Here is a 20,793-nt window from a genome sequence, read left to right as displayed (position 1 = left end):
CAAGCCTTCTGTTATTTTATTCAACTATGGAATATTTGACACTGGCCACTGACTCCACCTTTTCTTTAGCCAAAAATCCTTTCTTTAAGATGGGTCTTAATACGGTTTGCTTCAGTTGGCATTTCACCTTTTGAAAGAATAGATTTATCAAATTTGCCAGATCAGCAGAAGCTACATTCCCTATAAACCTTAGAATTTTTTTAAATTTAAATTTGTATTAGTATCAACAATATGGCTTATTATATCCAAATGTTACATGCAGTATGAACAGTAAATAACATCTAAACAATATAACAAATTTATATAAAAAAAAAAGAACCTCAGAATTTAAGGCATTGGGTCCAAGAGAACAAGTAGTAAGATTTATAATAGACACAAGCTTTTCTATCTCAATAGGAATGCTAATCTAAATTCTTCACAATTTTTCCTTAGTTTATCAATGAAGGTGAACCCATTTCCCCCATTGATTACAGTTGATGTAAAGGATTGCTGAATTTTTTTGATCTTCAAATCAAAACAAGCAGCAAATTCTGTACGTTAGTACTGATGTTCCTTCTTCTGTTTCTTCTGATTAGTACAATTTTGACATCAGACACTATTTAAAAGACCTTTCTTGATCTGCAATGGGATGCTTCTTGTTCCTTCCAGTCCTTAGGGGTAGATTTTCAAAAACAGCGCGTTGGCGTACTTTTGTTGGCGCTCCAGGCGCCAACAAAAGTACGCGGGATTTTAGTAGATACGCGCGTAGCTGCTAAAATCCTGGATCGGCGCGCGCAAGGCTACCGATTCCGTGTAGCCGGCGCGCACCGAGCCGCGCAGCCTACCTCCATTGCCTCCGAGGCCGCTCCGAAATCGGAGCGGCCTCGGAGGGAATTCGCTAACGCCCTCCCCTCACCTTCCCCTCCCTTCCTCTACCTAACCCACCCCCCCCGGCCCTGTCTAAACCCCTCCTACCTTTGTTGGGGGATTTACGCCTCCCAGAGGGAGAAGTAAGTGCCAGCGGGCCGCTGGCGCGCCTAGACGCAACCCGGGGGCGGTTCCGGAGGGCGCGGCCACGCCCCCGAGCCCGCCCCGAAAACGGCACGCCGCTCGGCCCCGCCCCCCCAACACGCCCCCCTCGGAAACCCCCAGGACTTACGCGAGTCCCGGGGCTCTGCGCGCGCCGGTAGGCCTATTGAACATAGGCGCACCGGCGAGCAGGGCTCTTAAAATCCGCCCCTTAATCTTTTTGCATCACATATCACTTTATACTTCTTCTGATGTAATCTATATAATCTAGGTTTTGTTCTGTGTTCTTTTTTTTTGCCATTTTCTAACTGGTGACCTTTAGCCAATCTAAGACAACTATGAAACCAATCTTTCTTTTTCTCCTGGAATAATAGTAATTTTTTGTGCCGGTGCTTTATCAGCTATCATTTTAGACAGTCTAGTATTCCATTCATCTCAAATTGCTCTAAAGATATTCCTAAATTAAAATCTTGCGCATTATAGGCAGCCAAACACTGTTCAAATAGCACATTCTTCCATTTATAAATAAATCTTTTTCCATCAATGCCTTTGTATCTTTAAAGGGAAACTCTGTCGAAATAAGACAGAAAAGTAGTTACCTGCACAATTACTTCTATCAGCTTTTCTGGGACAAACATCAAATTCGGGCATGTCCCTGTTCGTGAGTAGGACCATTTAACATCTGGCTATACCCAAGATCCTGCATACACTTTCTAAAATATTTATTTATTTCTCCAAGGACAAAGCAGGATGGCAGTCCTTGCACATGGGTGATATTATTCGACAGAGCCCGGCTTGGAACTTTGATGTGCAGCTGTGGTTACTTTCTTCCTCCCAGGCAGAGTCCCTCTTCTCTCCCCCCTCCCCCACAGAACCTGTAAGATACAGTTTTGTGTTCTCCATCACTGCTACTGCAATGAAAATTCTGGAGCTGCAGCAGTTGTTTTTTCTAGTTGGATCTTGCAAGTTTTGTTTTTTTCTCCTTATGTACCTTTCAGTAGTTTTTAGTTAGTTAATTTTTTTCCCTCCTTTAAGGTTTCTCTTGGCCGGCTGTGTGGCGTGTCTAGAGCCCAGTGCAGCCTGGCAGAGGTTTCTTCTTTCCTTAATAAATAATGCTGCACCTACAGCTTGTTCTTGGTGTTCTTTTCTTCAGTTTGTCTATTTGCCTTTGTCAGTGCCTCAAGGGAACTACAGTCTGAGTTCGAGTGGTCCTGGTAGACCTCTGGCCTGGGGACTTGTATGAGCTTCCATCCACACAGGAGTTCCATGAAATTTCATCTGACTGCTGAGCATCGACAGGGGCTCAGACAGCAAAGGAATCCAGGACCAACACATCGTCTCCTTGTCCCTGGGACTAGTATCCATTGGCCCAAGTTAGTCTTCATCTCTGGTTCTCTGGATGACACAGTCTCCCCTCCTGCTTGTCAGCTTGCTCTGCCAGAGCACTCTCCTTGAAAGGGAGGGTGAGTATGAGGCTGGGCAATTAGCTCTGCTGCTGCACATTGGTGTCATGCCGGATATCGGTTGCCCATGTACTTTCGTGTGACACAGCACAGGTGGTCAGACTCTGGGCGTGTAGCCCAGGAGTCCTAGGGCTGCTCAGCATCAGCACCGTCGTTACACCAAGGGCACCATTGACACAGTCAAGCACCAGGGCTCCTTTGTGCCATCAATGCCCTTGAGCACCATTGGCAACATCGAGCGCCGAGAGCACGATCAATGCTAGGGGTTCCGTTGAGCTCCACTGAGCACAGTCTGCACAGTTGAGCACTTTTGCCATCAAGCACCTTGGGCCTGTGGGCGCCTTTGACTCTTAAGTGCCACAGGCACCATCTAATGCTGTCAAGCATTAGGGGCAACTTAAGCTGCAGTCAACGCTGCTGAGTGCAGTGGGAGTCACTGCCGTCAGGCACTATGAGAGCTGCAGATGCTATAGGGCGACACTGAGCAAGTTGAGGCCATTGGGAACTGTTGGCACAGGTGAGTGTCATCAATGCTGAGGTGGGCACAGATGGCTGATGCCAAGGCCATCGGCACTGTGGAGTGCCGGGAACGCTATAGACATTAGTGGTCCCATGAGCGTAGTCAGCACAGTTGCTGTTGTGGTGGGAAGGAGGAGTATCTTTTTCCAATTGGTGCCATAGGGGTGTCAGTATTGAGCCCTGTCGGGTCATGTGCTGTGGGAATACCCTCTGCTGTGTATGTCATCGTGAGACAGAGGGCATCAAGGGCTAGTGCACCACAGTCATCACTGCACTGCAATATTTCTGGCCTTTCCTGAGAGAATGAGCTCCTGTTTACTCTAGGACCACCCTTATGGGGTGGATATGGGGACAGTAGTGCTGGGATACCTCCCCTATGGTGTGGGGACAGGCCTTCATAGGCCTGTCCCATATTAGCTTGCACTCTAGATTCCCTTCCTTGGGAAGCTTACAGGGTGCATTCTATCACAAGTTCTTTGCTCTTGCAGGGGCTATGCCTCTTGATGGTGCAACATTTGATTGGTCATGGATTAGAGCAGCTCCTTTGGGGGGGAGGGCCTTCAAAACATAAGAACATAAATGCCATACTGGGTCAGACCAAGGGTCCATCCAGCCCAGTATCCTGTTTCCAATAGTGGCCAATCCAAGTCGCAAGTACCCAAACAAGTACTGTGGCCGATGCCCCCCTCGATGCCTGGAGGTCTATCAATGCCTACCGTCCCTCCCAGTCCCTGCCCTCTGTGTCTGGACCCTAGCAAGGAGGAGGGGTCCCTATGACCCATGGGGCGATGACTCCTCAGACGCATCCTTCGCATTCTTAGACGACCCCCTCTCGGAGCCTTCTCCTCTGGAGGAGCGGCGTTGCTCTCTGCTCGAGGACCTCTCTTTCACCAGCTTTGTGAGGGCCATGGCACATTCCCTTCCAACTCTTGTCAGAAGAGGATACCTGTCATAAGATGCTGGACGTCCTCCAGTTCATCAATGCTCCAAAAGAGGTCATGGTAGTGCCGGCTCATGACAACCTTAAAGAGCTCCTCCTCCGCACATGAGAACACCCAGTGTCGGTTGCCCCAGTGAACAGGAAAGCTGATGTGACTTATCTGGTTCAACAGGCCATGGGTTTTGAACAACGGCACTCACCCCACCAGTCTGCAGTGGTGGAGTCCACGCTTAAGAAAGCAGACTCTCCTGGACACACGCTTCTGCCCCTCCGGGGCATGAACATAGGGAGCTTGATGGCATAGGGAGGAAAATGTTCCCAGGGGCTATACTGGTGGCCCGTATTGCGGCCTACCAACTGTATATGAACCCAATATGACTGCAGCCTATGGAAGCAAGTCCAGGAGTTTGTGGAGGGCCTTCCCCAGCAACAGAAGGAGTCGTTTACAGCCATTGCCTCGCTGGGTCTTGAGGTGGGTAGACACGAGGTCAGGTCTACCTATGACATTTTCGAAACCGCAGCCCGCCTAGCTGCTGGTGGAGTCTGCACCAGATGGCTAACTTGACTCCGGACCTCCGACCAGAGGTTCAGGATAGGCTCACGGACCTCTCCTGTACAGGAGAGAACCTGTTTGGGGATAAGGTGAAAGAGATCATGGCACAGCTGAAAGATTTATTTATTTATTTATTTATTTATTTATTTAGGGTTTTTATATACCGACATTCTCGATATAAATATCAAATCAGGTCGGTTTCCATAGAACAAAACTGTCGCGGGTAAGGCGTTACATTAAACAGAGTTTTGAACAAAAGAACGTAAATCATTAAATATTAAATATAAAATAAACAACAATAATTCGTCAAATAACATGAATAAATGATACGATTAGCTACAAATAATAGATCAGCATGATACTCTTCAGCAACTCTCCGCCAGTCCCTCAAAAGGCCCTTCCGCAGCCAGTAAGTCCTCCAGGCCGGGCTCTCGCAAGCCCTTCTACTGGTCAAGGAAATACTTCCCTCTGGCTGTCCATACTTGCCCGCCTTGATCCAGCCCTAGAGGCTGTGGCCGGCAGCAGCGAGTTCAGAGGGCTCAATCCAGCCCTAGCAGGGACTGTCTGCCAGCTTTTGACTGGTGGCGAGGGGGCACGAGCCAAATGCTGGTTCCCATGGCGGCCGATCCCCCAATTAGCGGCAGGCTTCTTTGCTTCGCCCACCACTGGGAGACGATCACTTCGGACCGTTGGGTCCTCTCCATTGTCCACCAGGGCTATCGCCTGAATTTGAGCAGGCACCCAGAGACCGCTCCCCCATTTCCATCATGGGGTACAGCCGCCCATCAGGTCATCCTTCATTCGGAACTTTCCGCCCTTCTAGCAAGCAGTGGGGCCACGGTTTCTACTCAAGCCATTTCCTCATTCCGAAGAGGAATGGCGGCTTGCGCCCCATTCTCGATCTTAGGGCGTTAAACCATTTTCTTGTAAGGGAAAAATTCAAGATGGTCCCTCTGGGCACACTGATCCTGCTCCTCCGAAAAGACTGGCTCTGCTCCCTCGACTTAAAGGAGGCTTACGCCCATATTGCAATTGTCCCCAACCGCAGGAAGTACCTCCACTTTCTGGTGGGGACGGCACATTTTCAGTACAAAGTGCTGTCCTTTGGGCTTGCTTCAACCCCACGCATCTTCACGAAATGCTTGGAGGTGGTGGCTGCCTACCTCAGGCGTCGCTTGGTCGACGTCTTTCCATACCTGGACGATTGGCTGATCCAGAGCAAACCACACTCCGGGGCCATGAATGCTCTAGCCTTGACGGTTCAGACCTTACAGACACTGGGATTCGCTATCAACTTCCCCTTCACATCTCAGTCCGTCTCCACGGCTGGACTTTATCGGTGCCAGGTTGGATACGGCACCGTATCCAACCTGGCAGAAAAGCAAAAGCTTTTCTGCCCAGGGATCAAGTGGTCGCCCTCTCCTTGCTAGCTACCCTTGTTCACAACAGAAAGAAGATACCGGCCCGTCTGCTGCTCCACCTGCTGGGCCACATGGTGGCCTCTGTTCACGTGACCCCCCTTGACCCTTTTCCACATGAGGGACCCACAGTGGGCCTTGCGGTTTCTGTGGTGGCAGGCATCCCAGGATCTGGAAGCACCGGTGATGGTCACAGACCCTCTCCATCTCTCCCTAACCTGGTGGGAGGCCCTATCCAATCTGGAACTAGAACTCCCATTCCAGTCTGCACCATCCCAGATGACCCTTACCACCGATGTCTCACCTCAGGGGTGGGGGGGCCCCACTCAGACAGCCTTCACACTCAGAGCCTTTGGACTGCAGCAGAGACCTGCTGCCAGATAAATTTTCTGGAGCTGCGGGCGATCTGGTACGCCTTGTGGGCCTTCCAGGACAGGCTGTCCTCCAAGGTCAACCTCATCAGGACGGACAACCAGGTGGCAATGTGGTACATCAACAAGCAGGGAGGTACGGGCTCCTTCCCCCCTCTGCGAGGAAGCGATACAGGGCCCCTCTCCAAGGGGATGTATCTACGAGCCACATACCTGCCGGGCCACCTAAACATGCTGGCGAACCGCCTCAGCCGGTCCTTCCAGCCACACGAGTGGTCCCTGAACCTGGTGGTAGCAGCCAGCCTATTCTGTCGCTGGGGCACGCCAGACTTGGACCTGTTCGCCCTCCCCACTATCACAAGGTGAGCATCTTCTGCTCCCTGATTCCGGGGAAGGACTGTCCGGCCTGCAACGTATTCTCCCTTCACTGGGGACAAGGTCTTATGTACGTGTAACCCCTAATTCCGCTTCTCTCGAGGACTCTGATGAAGCTGCAAGAGGACGGGGGGGACCATGATCCTGGTGGCACCCTCCTGGCCAAGACAGGTGTGGTTCTCTCTGCTCCAAGACCTGTTCATGAGCACACTGGTTCCACTGGGGACGGCTCCCGACCTCCTATAGCAGAACCAGGGCACCCTGCGCCACCCGACCCTCCGAGCCCTGGCCCTCACGGTGTGGATGTTGAGCGCATGATCCTCCTGCCCTTGCAGCTCTCGGATGGTGTTTCCAGGTTCTTGATTGAATCCCGGAAACCTTCCACTTGGAGATCTTACAGCTCGAAGTGGAAGCGCTTCTCCACCTGGTGTGGGGGCCACAGACTGGACCCTTTCTCCTGCCTGCTCCCCCACCTGCTGGATTATCTGTGGCACCTGTCTGAGTCTGGCCTCCAGACCAGCTCAGTCCGAGTACACCTCAGCACCTATGATCAGGGTGTCGCCGGGGTGCCCATTTCAGTCCAGCTACTGGTCAGGCGTTTCATGCGGGGCCTGGTTCAACTGAAGCCCCTGCTTTACCCGCCAGCAACTCCATGGGATCTCAATGTCATCCTGGTGAGGCTCATGCGGCATCCGTTCGAGCCTCTCAAATCCTGTGACCTGAAGTTCCTCACCTAGAAAGTTATGTTCCTGGTGGCGATCACTTCCACTTGCAGGGTCAGTGAGATCCAGGCCCTGGTTACCTACGCTCCCTACACAAAAACTCTTCCATGATCAGGTGGTGCTGCGTACGCATACAAAATTTCTGCCAAACTTAAGGGTGATGCCTTCACAATGATCAATATTTAATGAAGTCAGGTCAAGAGAGAATTTCCTGGAGTTTCTTAATCTATTCTGTCTAATAACCAATTAAGTGAAGAGTCATTTTGAACCACTAAAATGAGAAAATACAGCCTAAAAGTGTCTTCTTTCCATCATGACAAAGGGTCATTTGGTGGGCTAAATCATGTTTGCTTTTTATTGTAATAATGGTCACAAAAGGTACCCTTTAATCATGGATTTTGCATGTCTTGTGTGCTCTTATTAGAATACTATGGCTAGACATTCTGAGAACTGCACTGGTCCTGATGGTACAGATGGTGAGAATGGAGGTGAAGGGCAGGAACCAACATCCAAGAAGAGCAAACGTGGGAGAAAGAGAAAGATGCGCTCCAAGAAAGAAGATTCTTCAGACAGTGGTAAGGATAGTTGGGGAAGCCCTCCTACGGCTTATCAAATGTCAGCCCAGCACCAAAAACCAATTTTCCAACACACTTTTTATCTCTTTGGCTTAATGTATCCTCTTATTTTATTTCTCTTGTTCTCATGGCCTTCATTGTTGTCCATTTTTAATTCTCCTATCTCTTATTTCATCATATTTTTTTGTCCTGTTCCTCTTTCCTTCCTATGCTTTTATCTGCTTTCTCTATCTATCCCTGTTTCCTAAGTCATTTGCTTGTTTCCTAAGTTTCCTGCTTGTTTCTCTATCTATCCCTGTTTCCTAAGTCACCTCTTGTTGATAATTTCTAGTCCAACTTTTTTTCCTTTTCACCCTAGCCTGTTTCTTCCCTCCACTTCTTTCTTCTTTCTATAGCCTACTTCCCTCCCTTTATTCCTAAGGCCTCCCTTCTCCCTCCAACCATGAAGCTGCCTTCCTTTTCCTCCCTGTCCACTCTAGAGCCTGAAGTGGGAGTAAAAGGTATGGGTATGATCCTTTTTCATTCTCTTGCCCCCTTTGGCTCCCACATGTATCTCAACTTTTCTTCAGCTCCCTTGCCCTGTCTTTTTTTTCATCTACTTCTCCCCTTAACCATTTCTCTCTTCTTTCAGCTCTTAGGCAGGCAGAGAAGAGAAATACTCTTGCCTTAATTACTATAATTTAAATTGAACTTCATGTCTCGTAACAGTAAGGTAACTGAATGAAGCAGAAGACACAATAAGTGACATGATACTGTAAGCAACATCCTGTGTATTGAATTGAGTGGTGTTCCAATTAGCTAAGAGTTTGTGATTTCCCATTGCAGGAATCCTTTTTAGATATCTGAGAGGTGAAAAAAAAAACAAAGGGGAAACAAGTAAGATAAACAAGATTTGTGAAAGGAACTGGTAAAAGGAAAACTAAGTTCTTCCTTATCTTGCTAGACCATTCCAGATGTATGGATTTATTCCGCTTACTAGCAGATGAAGACAATACACCTTTTTCAGTGATGTCATCTCTAGTGTAAAGGATGAGGCTGTGTAGGCCAAAGCCAGTATTTTTTGTCTCCAACATGTAGTAGCACTTCTGGACTGATGCAATAGGATTTCGAGTTCCCAGGCTTCGGCTTTCCTGAATGAATGCTTCTCATATTTTTTCTAGGACAAAAGTTTCACTATTTCTCTAGTTGAGCTTTCCTGGGGCCATGCACCCTGGTCTCTTGGGGTTAGCAGGCTAGCTCAGGATTTTTTTCCCTTGGAGCAGTTGGCTGTCTCCTGTATAGTTGGTTTTTGTTTGCCTCTGAGTCCCCGTCCCCCCCCCCCCCCCAGACTGGGTGACAATGTGTCATGCCTGTCTGATGTGCTGGGGGGGGGGGGGCAGGCGGTGCATTTTCTCAACCATTATGTCAAGGGCAGTGGTGTTCTGAGGAAGCAAGTCAGTCTATCAACAGACTGAAAGCAAGAGTAATTTGGCTGACTCTTTTTTGAGAGTTCACACTGTAATATGGCACACTGGAATGTGGCTGATTTTATGAATTGCAGATGCTACTGCTATTGTCTTTGCAGGTATATCCTGTTCAGAAAGGCTCCTTAAGTGTACATTTTTGCCTTAATTATCTGGGATCTAGCAGAAAGTGTTCTATGTTTTCATTATTGGGTGCCTTTGAGGGGATTGCTCAGATTTAACACTAAAGGGCATAAAGTGTAGATTTTAAATTGCTTTTGTAGTTTTGGAGAAGTAAGGGAAAAACCCCTTATGTCTAGGAACATTTTGTTCACTGATAGCCTTGACTGTTAGAGGCCCTCCCTCCCTAATTGTCTGCCCACCCACCCCCCAGAGCTTGCTCTTCTAATAGAGGGACTGATGCAATAAGATGCATGTTAAAATAGGTCTATGGCCTCAGCAGTCTGTAAGATCTGTGGATCTTTGCTGCTATGGTGAGTTTGGCTCAGCCTGTTGGATAGGCCCTAACTGACAGATGGCAGAGCTATGCAGGTGAGAGACCGATCCAGAGCTACACCTATACCAACCCCTTTCCCCTTGAGTTGAGCCCTCTGGTTTCGGGGGCCAGCAGGTCTTAGGCAAAGTCTTTGTGGCAGTGTTGTAGGTCCAGTGCCTGACTAGGGTCAGAGGCAGGTGGCAAGCATGAAGGTCAAGGTGGGGGTCAGATCCAGAAGTCAATCCATGGGAAGGCAGGGCTGGGCCAGAAAGAGAGGAATGCAACAGGAAGCAGGAAAGCATGAACCAGAAGCAGCAACACATACTACACGTATCCAGTGCAGGAGACCTGTTACTGAGGCAGCGCTGTGATGTGCAACTGGGCCTTAAGTACCCAGCCACGTGATGACATCGGGAGGCACCAACAACTCTGGTTCTCGCTGCGGGCCTTTTAAGCGGCAGCATGTGTCTGCCTAGAGGCAGTTTTTCGAGTTTTTGCTGTTTCCTTGTTCTTCTGGAAGTCTGGTTAAAAAACAAAAAAAAAGGGTTCAGTTGTTAATGGATTTCATTTGAGATTGTCCAATTAGCTTATTACAGAAATACTGGCAGGCTGGTGTTGGCACAGATGCATCTAAGAAGGTGAGATCAGTGAGCCTGTTGATCTCTTGTCTTCATCTGCTTGTCGGTGAGCATAACCGGATTGTCTGGACTGACCTGCCTGAAATCATCAGGTAAGAATTAGACACCTTCCTAGTGGGTGCAAAAAATTTCTGCGAGAACAATGGAGGAAGGTCTTGAAACCTCAGAAGATCCTGTTTTGACTAGTATTTGGAAGCTAGTGAGGATTTTCCATCGTTCAGGTCATTTGAGGATATTTTGATTGTTTTGGAATGGGATTCTCCTGAAGCCAATTTTAAAGGGGACTGTTTCCTTCATCTCCCTAATAGTGTAAACTTAAGTTTTCCTGAGGTATAGATGTGCTGGCTTGTGTGGTGATGAGAATTGCGATTCCTGTGGAGGGTGGTGTGGCACAGCACTCTTAAGATGCACAGGATAGAAAAGAATAGAGGCAGTTCTCAAGCAGACCTTTGAGACAGCTAGTATATTTCTTCAGGCATGTTACTGTGTTGCAGCATATAAAGCTGATTTGCACTTGCCTCTTATTCAGGAGCTTTGCAGGAAAGCAACATTTCAAATCTGGAGAAGGTTGTGCAACTATAACTTGGGGGATGAACGACACAATGTTTGGGCAAATGCATCTTTGATATGTTCAAACCTTGGCTAGGGACATGGCTTTTAGTACAGTGACAGGGCATTTGTGTAGCTGCAAAGTTGGTCTTCAGAATTAACTTCTATGAGACAGTCAGCTAAGCTTCTCTTCAAGCAGTAAAGACCTAGAGAAGAGGGGCACAGCCTGGATGAATCTAAAGTTCTTAGGCTCCCAGAGGATGAACAGCACGCATCATCCAGTCAGTTGCCTTCCTAGAAGCCTTTGGGATGTTAAAGATCTGGATCATATGGTAGATTTCAGTCTTCGAAGTTCCAAGACAGGGAAATGTTGAGAGTTCGGGAACTACAGGACTTCCTGAAGCTAGCAATGAAGGAGTAGGGTTCAATCTCTGTAGCAAAAAATGTTTGTTTGGTTATCAGAATTTCTCCAAATATAGGCCCACATTATGACAAATCAGTCAGAGCAATTGCACCTTAGTTTGCCTGTCTGAACTCAAATGCTTTTATGGCTTCTTATCTTTCCTCTTTGATGCAAGAGGTATTTCGGGTTGCACTCAGTCTGCTAGATATCTGAATAGTAGGTTTGGTGCCTTGGCACAATAAGATCAATTTAAGTGTTTAAAAAAAAAACAAAAACAAACACCTTTCAACCTATTTTGGATCTGACACAAGTTGCCAATTTTGTGGGTTCCTCACTTCAGAATGGGGTCCTCTATATCAGTTATGGAGACCTCTAGATCTGTTATAATAGTACCACCAGGTGGCTCGAGACTAAACTCCTGTCTCACCCTAGCACACCACTAGTTCAAGATCTGTTCAAGCTCTTTTAATGGTGAGATAAGATGAATGCTTTAGTGCCCGTGGGTTTGGTGAAAGCATATTGGCATATTCCCTTCTGAGAGAGCCTTCAGAAGCTTCTCTGTGCTGGGGGAAGGGTGTCATTTTCAATCTCAGGTCCTCCTTTTTGGTTGCCTCCAGAACTTTCTTACATTGAGAAGGTCTCCTGGTTCATCCTTATCTAGACAATTAATTAGTCTGATCAAAGTCAACCCAGAAGAAGGAATTATCTACCAATAACATGTAGTTGATTTAGGGGCTTATTTTGACACTAATTAGGGCCAATTGTTTTTGATGTACAGAAGATTCTGAGGTCGCAAATCTCCTAGTGTGTTCTTTGAAGTGCACTAGGAGATTTTTCGTATGGAGTTATGTTCATAAGAACATGCCATACTGGGTCAGACCAAGGGTCTATCAAGCCCAGCATCCTGTTTCCAACAGTGGCCAATCCAGGCCATAAGAACCTGGCAAGTACCCAAAAACTAAGCCTATTCCATGTTACCATTGCTAGTAAGAGCAGTGGCTATTTTCTAAGTCAACTTAATTAATAGCAGGTAATGGACTTCTCCAAGAACTTATCCAATCTTTTTTTAAACACAGATACACTAATTGCACTAACCACAACCTCTGGCAACAAATTCCAGAGTTTAATTGTGCGTTGAGTAAAAATGAACTTTCTCCGATTAGTTTTAAATGTGCCACATGCTAACTTCATGGAGTGCCCCCTAGTCTTTCTATTATCCAAAAGAGTAAATAACCGATTCACATCTACCCGTTCTAGACCTCTCATGATTTTAAACACCTCTATCATATCCCCCCTCAGCCGTGTCTTCTCCAAGCTGAAAAGTCCTAACCTCTTTAGTCTTTCCTCATAGGGGAGCTGTTCCATTCCCCTTAACATTTTGGTAGCCCTTCTCTGTACCTTCTCCATCGCAATTATATCTTTTTGGAGATGCGGCAACCAGAGTTATACACAGTATTCAAGGTGCGATCTCACCATGGAGTGATACAGAGGCAATATGACATTTTCTGTTTTATTCACCATTCCCTTTCTAATAATTCCCAACATTCTGTTTCCTTTTTTGACTGCCGCAGCACACTGAACCGACAATTTCAATGTGTTATCCACTATGACGCCTAGATCTCTTTCTTTGGTTGTAGCACCTAATATGGAACCTAACATTGTGTAATTAGCTTGGGTTATTTTTCCCTATATGCATCACCTTGCACTTATCCACGTTAAATTTCATCTGCCATTTTGATGCCCCAATTTTCCAGTCTCACAAGGTCTTCCTGCAATTTATCACAATCTGCTTGTGATTTAACTACTCTGAACAATTTTGTATCATCTGCAAATTTGATTCTCACTCTTCGTATTTCTTTCCAGATCATTTATAAATATATTGAAAAGTAAGGGTCCCAATACAGATCCCCGAGGCACTCCACTGCCCCACTCCCTTCCACTGAGAAAATTGTCCATTTATTCCTACTCTCTGTTTCCTGTCTTTTAGCCAGTTTGCAATCCACGAAAGGACATCGCCACCTATCCCATGACATTTACTTTTCCTAGAAGCCTCTCATGAGGAACTTTGTCAAACGCCTTCTGAAAATCCAAGTATACTACATCTACCGGTTCACCTTTATCCACATGTTTATTAACTCCTTCAAAAAAGTGAAGCAGATTTGTGAGGCAAGACTTGCCTTGGGTAAAGCCATGCTGACTTTGTTCCATTAAACCATGTCTTTCTATATGTTCTGTGATTCTGATGTTTAGAACACTTTCCATTGTTTTTCCTGGCACTGAAGTCAGGCTAACCGGTCTGTAGTTTCCCGGATCGCCCCTGGAGCCCTTTTTAAATATTGGGGTTACATTTGCTATCCTCCAGTCTTCAGGTACAATGGATGATTTTAATGATAGGTTACAAATTTTTACTAATAGGTCTGAAATTTCATTTTTTTAGTTCCTTCAGAACTCTGGGGTGTATACCATCCGGTCCAGGTGATTTACTACTCTTCAGTTTGTCAATCAGGTCTACCACATCTTCTAGGTTCACCGTGATTTGGTTCAGTCCATCTGAATCATGTTCAGATGTTGACGTTCATGGTGGCAGCCGTGGAGCTGGCTGAGTGGGTGAACGCTCTCGTGAGGCCCCTTCATAGAACTCTGCTGCAAGTGAGATCTATAGTCACAAAACTTAAGCAATCGGATTCATCTGACTCAGATCAGGCAGGAGCAGGTTCCAGTTGGTGACTTGTTTCCATGAATTGGAAAATGGAGTAGATCTGGAGCTGCCTTAAGTGGTAGTTAAGATAGATGGAATGGCTTCCCCATGAGGAAAGGTTAAGGAATTTAGGGCTGTTCAGTTTGGAGAAGAGATGACTAAGGGGGAATATGATAGAGGTCTACAAAATCATTAAAGGACTTGAACAAGTTAATGTAAATCTTTTATTTACTCTCTCAGATAATAGGACGACTAGGGGGCACTCAATGAAGGTAGCAAGTAGCTCATTTAAAACAAATTGAAGAAAATTCTTTTTCACTCAGCACATAGTTAAGCTCTGTAATTCATTGCCAGAGGATGTGGTTACAGCAGTTAGTGTAACTGGGTTTAAAAAAGGTTTGGATAAGTTCCTATTAATTAATATGCAATAGTAGCTTGATTTATTTGTTTGGGTACTTACCAGGTACTTGTAACTTGGATTAGCCACTGTTGAAAACAGGATACTGGGCTTGATGGACTCTTGGTATGACCCAGTATAGTATATCTTATGTTCTTGCATTCTGATAGACAGTCTCTTGCAAAAGATTTCCTTACTTCGAGAGTCTGTAGCTCTGGTAGCACCAGATTGATCAAGTCGGCCTTAGTATGCAGTTCTGTTCCGACTGTTGAAGGAGAGCTCCCTCTCTTTACCTCAGAACTTGGGTTACCTGAGGCGGGTATCTGGTTTGATTCAGTCTTGTGGCCTGGTCCTTTCTTGTTTAAGCAAGAGAGGATAATCTCGAGAGATTGTAGATACCTTGTTGCCTTCTAGGGAAAGTTGTACATCCTTGGACTGCAGCACTCGAGCCTCCTAAGCTTTCTGCGGTGCTTGGAGGGTCTGATTTTGGTCTGGCTCCCACCCAACCTCTTGGGTCAGCAGGGGACATGGAGGTAGATAGATTGGCAGGAAGCTGGAAACGAGGGGGAGGTTTCCTTTGACTGATGAAGGTCTTCTCCTCATTGTACTATTTCTGAAGGAGAACCTCACCTTCCTTATCTCTCAGGTTTTTTTTTGCAGAAAAGGAGTCTCCATTGGTGACCCCATCCTACAAGGGATAGGAATCTGCCTTTGGCCCTCCTCTTCACCATATTGCGGTGTGCATGGTCTTACCTGCTTGGGAGGCTTCTGTCAGGTCTTCAGGGGATCATGTCTAGGAATAAGCGATACCTTTTCCTTACTTTGTCATAATTTAGAAGACATCTATCCCTTTGAAACGAAGTTTTCAGGATAAAGAGCTTGAATTTCTCAAGGCAGATTGTTGCTAGGGAGCAGTCTTCTTCCCATGGGAGCAGGCTTCAAGGAAGAATTAGCCTTTTTACCAGGCCAGGAAGAGTAGAATTACAATGCCAACTCTTCTGAGGCTGTCCATTTAGTCCAAGGAGTTTTGTGGGTGTTTTCCTTCACATAATAGCTCCAGTGAACAGCTGTTACCAACTGGTAATGGACCTATATCACATTCATTGAAGAGTCTTGGATGATGATCAGGATGGGTATTCCTTAGTGTTCATTTTGTCCCATCACTGTGGCCTTAAATGTAGACTCAAGATAGTAGCGGTAATGTCTATACTATAATGATTCCAATTCCTGAAAGTTGTGATTCCAGTTCCATTTGAGGTTCAGGACTCAAACTGATACTCCATCTAGTTTGTGGTCTCAAGGAAGAATAATTTTTCTGGCCTATCTTTGATATCCAAGATTGGAAGTTTTCTTTTAGCCGTAATCATGGTGGTGAAGCAGGGAGAGTCCTGTCTTCTCTCTGGCCCTCTTAGAAACTTACTCCCACATTTTCATCAAGGAATTCACCAGAGGTTTCTCTGTTTTGTGTTGGAAGTATGTGTAGTCCAAGGTTCGCCTCATTGAAAGTAGTGCTCATGGCTTCTTGAGTAGAGAAGTTATGCTGCTTCTGTACCTGGTCAAGTAGTTGGTAAAGGCCAAGTTGTTTCAAGATTGGTAGATTGTTTCAGCCAGGGTGGTTTAAGTGCTGAAAGACTCAGACTGGGTAGTGTATTTTGCAAATAATTGTTTGGTTCCTTCTGAATCTCCTGGAGTATCTAGATGGGGGCTCATTTTCATGATTCAGGAAAGATTAGCCAGGATCCTAACTCAACTCAGCTGCAGATTTTACTTACCCTAAGCCCCCATGCTTTTGGATACTATGGGTTCTCAGGATTTATGGTAGCTGCCTTAGAGTTGAACCCTTGATCCAGGGCTCAGTTAAGACTGCTTCAGAGTTTCTCTTGGCATGCTGATCTTTGTAATTTTCATAAGGAAGAGGCTGTCAGGGCTACCTTATTTATTTATTTATTATTTTTATATGCTGACATTCGATCTCAAATCGAGATTTCACACCGGTTTACATTCAGGTACTGTAGATATTTCCCTATCCCCAGAGGGCTTACAATCTAAGTTTTGTGCTTGAGGCAATGGAGGGTAAAGTGACTTGCCCAAGGTCACAAGGAGCGACAGCAGGACTCGAACCCTGGTCTCCTGGTTCATAGTCCACTGCTCTAACCACTAGGCTATTCCTCCTCCATCTAACATGACTACCACCTTACATTCCTGGTGGAAAAGTCCTTACCACTCTAGGGGCTGGGCAGTAAACCTTTTTAAAACCTATAGCCCAAGAGCCTATGGTCCATAAAGGAGGCTTCATGGGCCATGAATAGGTAAATTGCAGTGCCTTTGCTCTTTCGTTTCCCTTCTTTTGTTGAGTGTGACAGTAGTTCAGGTGCTCGGGCAACAAATTTCCGGAGGCAATAAGAAAAGTTAGCTAAACTTCGGTATATAAAAGCTTTTAAATAAATAAATAAAATAAATAAAACTTTTCGGAAGCAATTGAAGGTTTTTTTTTTTAATTTTCTGAAGCTTTTAAATTAATTTAAAGGTTTTTAATGATTGAAATTGATTTGAGAAAGTATCACTCTAATGAATGTTGTATTATCGTTTTGTTCAGGATTTTTTATGTAAAACAATTTTTATTAAGAAAATTTGGTACAGAATAAAAGGTATTAGCGACATATGGTTTCTTCTATATCCCCAATACCATTAGAAACACATTTTAACAACTGCAACACATCTGAGGTACCCCCCCCCCCAGATCAGACCCCAACTAATTATCTCTTCAAGATAGTCCATTTCTGGTGAATTCACAAGTAGGTGAGTAAGCATGTCCAAAGCAGGTCAGCAATTAAGAATCAAGCTTCGAGCTCGATGCGGTAAGGCTTGTAAGTATCCATTCCACACCTGGAGAAATCGTCGCCAATGCTGAGGGCTTGATTGAGCGGCCAGTTTGTCCATCTGCATCATGTGGTGGAGGTGGTTACGCCACATCCAGAATGAGGGGCTCGTGTCCTCCTTCCAATTAAGTAAGATCACTTTCTTCCCAACTGCAAAGGCCTTTCGCAGAAACCATCGGGGACCCACCCCTCTAACCAATGCAGTCAAATAATAATCATGTAAGGAGATAAGGGCAGATCCAGGTGCAGCAACCCCCGCAAATATTTCACAATGTTTCCCCAATATGTTTGAATTCCAGGACAGTCCCAAAAAGCGTGTAATATAGTCCCATGGGGCCAGGGGCACCTGGGACCGGATGCGTCCTGAACCAACCTCGCATGAAATGCCATTTGCGGGGTTACATAAGCCCTGTAAAGCAATTTCAGTTGCATCTCTCTATAATACATATTACAAGTGGTTCTCATCAAAGCACTCATACAGGTCTTGATGACTCCCACAGGTACCTGAAACCCGCCATCTCTACTCCACCTCTCCACCAAGCATTGGTAGACCTCACCAGATGTATCTCGACTGAGGCCTTGATAATACTCTGATAAAGAAGGCCCCCGTGGATTACTCAGCCGGAAAAAACGCTCCAGGGTCTGAAGATGGGCGAGAACCTTATTAGCGGCAGGGATCGAATGAAAATAATGCCGAATTTGCATATAGCCAAATATGAGTGCCCGGCAGCCCATGTTTCTCCCGAATCTCTGCAATGGAAAAGGGGACCCCAAAAGTGTTAGTCACCTGACCCAGCATGGTAATGCCAGCTGCCTGCCAATCGCGGAACACACGGGACTGAGAACCCGGTGTGAAGTGAGGGTTCCCGGTAATAGGCAGTAAAAACGCGTTACACGTCGAAATCTCTAGCTTCCGTGTCAGGTAGCGCCATGCATGGCGAAGAGGGGCAATCAGCGGATCTCGGCGAACCGTCTCCGCTAAATCCCCATTGGGACACATGAGTATAAAGAGTACATCCAATGGCGCCACCAAGGTCTGTTCCGCCATCCTCACAATATAATTGAAGTCCCCAGAGATCCAGTCCCGAACCAATCGCAGGTTTGCGGCAACCGCATAGCGTTGCATATCCGGGACTCCCATCCCACCCCGCCCCCATTTCAGTTGTAACCAGCGCAAGGGGATGCGAGCTTTTTTCCCCCTCCAAATAAACCTACGTAACAAAGCATCAAGGGTCCCCAAATCCTGCCGTTTAATACAAAAGGGAAAGTTTTGCAATATATATAACCATTTTGTCAAAATAATTAGCTTAAATAGATTGATACGCCCTCCAAGAGACAATGGGAGGCTCCCTCCAGTGATCTAGTCTATCTCTCGTGGCATGTAATAGACGGGTTATGTTGAGAGAATATACAGAATTCAGATCTATTGACAGAAAAACCCCCAAATATTTAAACGCAGCGCCCGCCCAGCGTAAGGGAAATGTTCCCGTCCATCCCTCTCTCAGAGTAAACGGGAAGCCTAAGGCTTCCGATTTATCCCAATTAATGTTCAGACCTGAGAACTCGCCAAAGGCTTGAAATAAGGCCAAGAGAACCGGAAGAGATCGATCTGGTGATGTGAGAAAAACCAGGATATTATCCGCAAAAGCGGCATATTTAAATATCTCCCGTTTTGACTGGGAATAAAACTGCACTCCTCGAATATTAGGGGTCGCCTGCAATGCCAAGAGCAGCGGTTCAACAGTAAGTAAAAATAGCAGCGGGGACAAAGGGCATCCTTGGCGGGTACCGTGCTTCACTGAAATGGGAGGGGGACAGCACCCCGTTTACCAATAATCTGGCCTGAGGAGCCGAATAAAGTAACTGGATCGCCTGCAGAAAGAAACCATGAAATCCCATTTCAGTGAGTAGCTGAAACAGGCCCCACTCAACCCTGTCAAATGCTTTTTCGGCATCTAGACTAACCACCAAAAAGGGGATCTCTGTCCGTTTACACAGGGCCATCGCCACCGCCACCTTCCTAATGTTCATAATGGCATAGCGTCCCTTTACAAACCCCACCTGCCCTGGTTGGATTAACATGGGTATTATCGTGCTCAAGCGATCTGCCAAAATTTTTGCCAGAAATTTATGATCTACATTCAGTAGGGAAATGGGTCTATATGCCGCCGGCTCCATTGGGTCCTTCCCTGGTTTTGGGATTAGTGTCACATGTGCGGTGTTTCCAGAAGGAGGAAAGGAACCCTTTTGAATTAGAGTGGTAAACACCCTGGGAAGAAAGTCCACCAATGGGTCAACTAAACATTGATAAAATTCAGAACTGTATCCATCAGGGTCGGGCGCCTTCAATGGTTTCGCCTGCTGAATAACTCTGCGCATTTCCTCTGCCTGAATCGGTTCGTTTAGCCACCGTTGTTGCACCACCGTGATCGAGGGAATCTTAACCCGAGCAGAGAACTCATCCCACTTATCCTGAGACCACCCCCCGGAGCTATAAAGCTCGGTATAATATTTCTGGAAGGAAGCTAGAATATCCTGGGTGCTGTTAACTGTTCGGCCGGTCGCCGAACGCAATGCTGTGACATGTCTAGCGCCCCCAACCGAGCGGACCAGGTTCGCAAGCATCTTCCCTGATTTATTACCAAACTGATATAGCCTACACCGATAATAAAAAATACTCTTTGCTCGAGAGTCGAGAAAGGACCTTAACTGAGAAGGTTCTAAGAAAATATATCTGTTCCCCACTCTTAACATGACTTCCAATCTCATATTAAGAAATAGTTTTCTTCGCTGTTGTGTCTGTTTAATTATATCTGGATAGCACCAAATCCTTTGTCCGAAAAACAACGCATGATTATTGCGAAAGAAATGTTTAAAGACATTATTCTTATCCATTAGAAATGCGAAAGAAACGAGTAATGGTCTCCTTTGAGAGGCCACCATCTCTTGTGAGGATTCCAAAAGAGCTGTTATATCTGGTAAGGATATTTCCTCCACGTTACCCTGGTTAGAATCAGCAGGAAATAAGTAATAAGCTTTAGTAATTACCGGTTTGATTTCATCTGGAATTTTCAATACCTGAGAGACATACAATTTAAACAGGTCTATAGGAGAAATATTTCTAAACACAGGAAAGTTAATGAACCTCAAATTATGGGCTCTTAAGTTGTTTTCTATTCTTTCCAGTCTTTTATTAGCTTCTGTTTCTGACTGTATTAAATGAGTCTGTATTTTTTCCACATTATCCATCCGTTCTTCTATTTTTCCCACTTTTTCTTTTTGAATAACCAGTTCGTTAGCATTTTGTTTAGTTTGTTCTTTAATACTTTGGACCTCTCTTGTCAGAC

At 45.9% G+C, this 20,793-nt stretch overlaps 1 protein-coding gene across 1 annotated transcript in view; it reads left to right on the top strand.

Annotated features, from left to right (window-relative positions):
* CTCF (CCCTC-binding factor) overlaps window positions 1-20,793 on the top strand; it is a 380,312-nt gene that overhangs the window by 307,452 nt on the left and 52,067 nt on the right. Inside the window, 1 exon segment of the mRNA XM_029608851.1 lies at window positions 7,794-7,944. Within this exon segment, the coding sequence (XP_029464711.1) occupies window positions 7,794-7,944 (151 nt within the window).

This window comes from Rhinatrema bivittatum, chromosome 7, assembly GCF_901001135.1.
Source record: "Rhinatrema bivittatum chromosome 7, aRhiBiv1.1, whole genome shotgun sequence".
Lineage (NCBI taxonomy): Eukaryota > Metazoa > Chordata > Amphibia > Gymnophiona > Rhinatrematidae > Rhinatrema > Rhinatrema bivittatum.
This window is presented reverse-complemented; position numbering and strand designations above follow the sequence as displayed.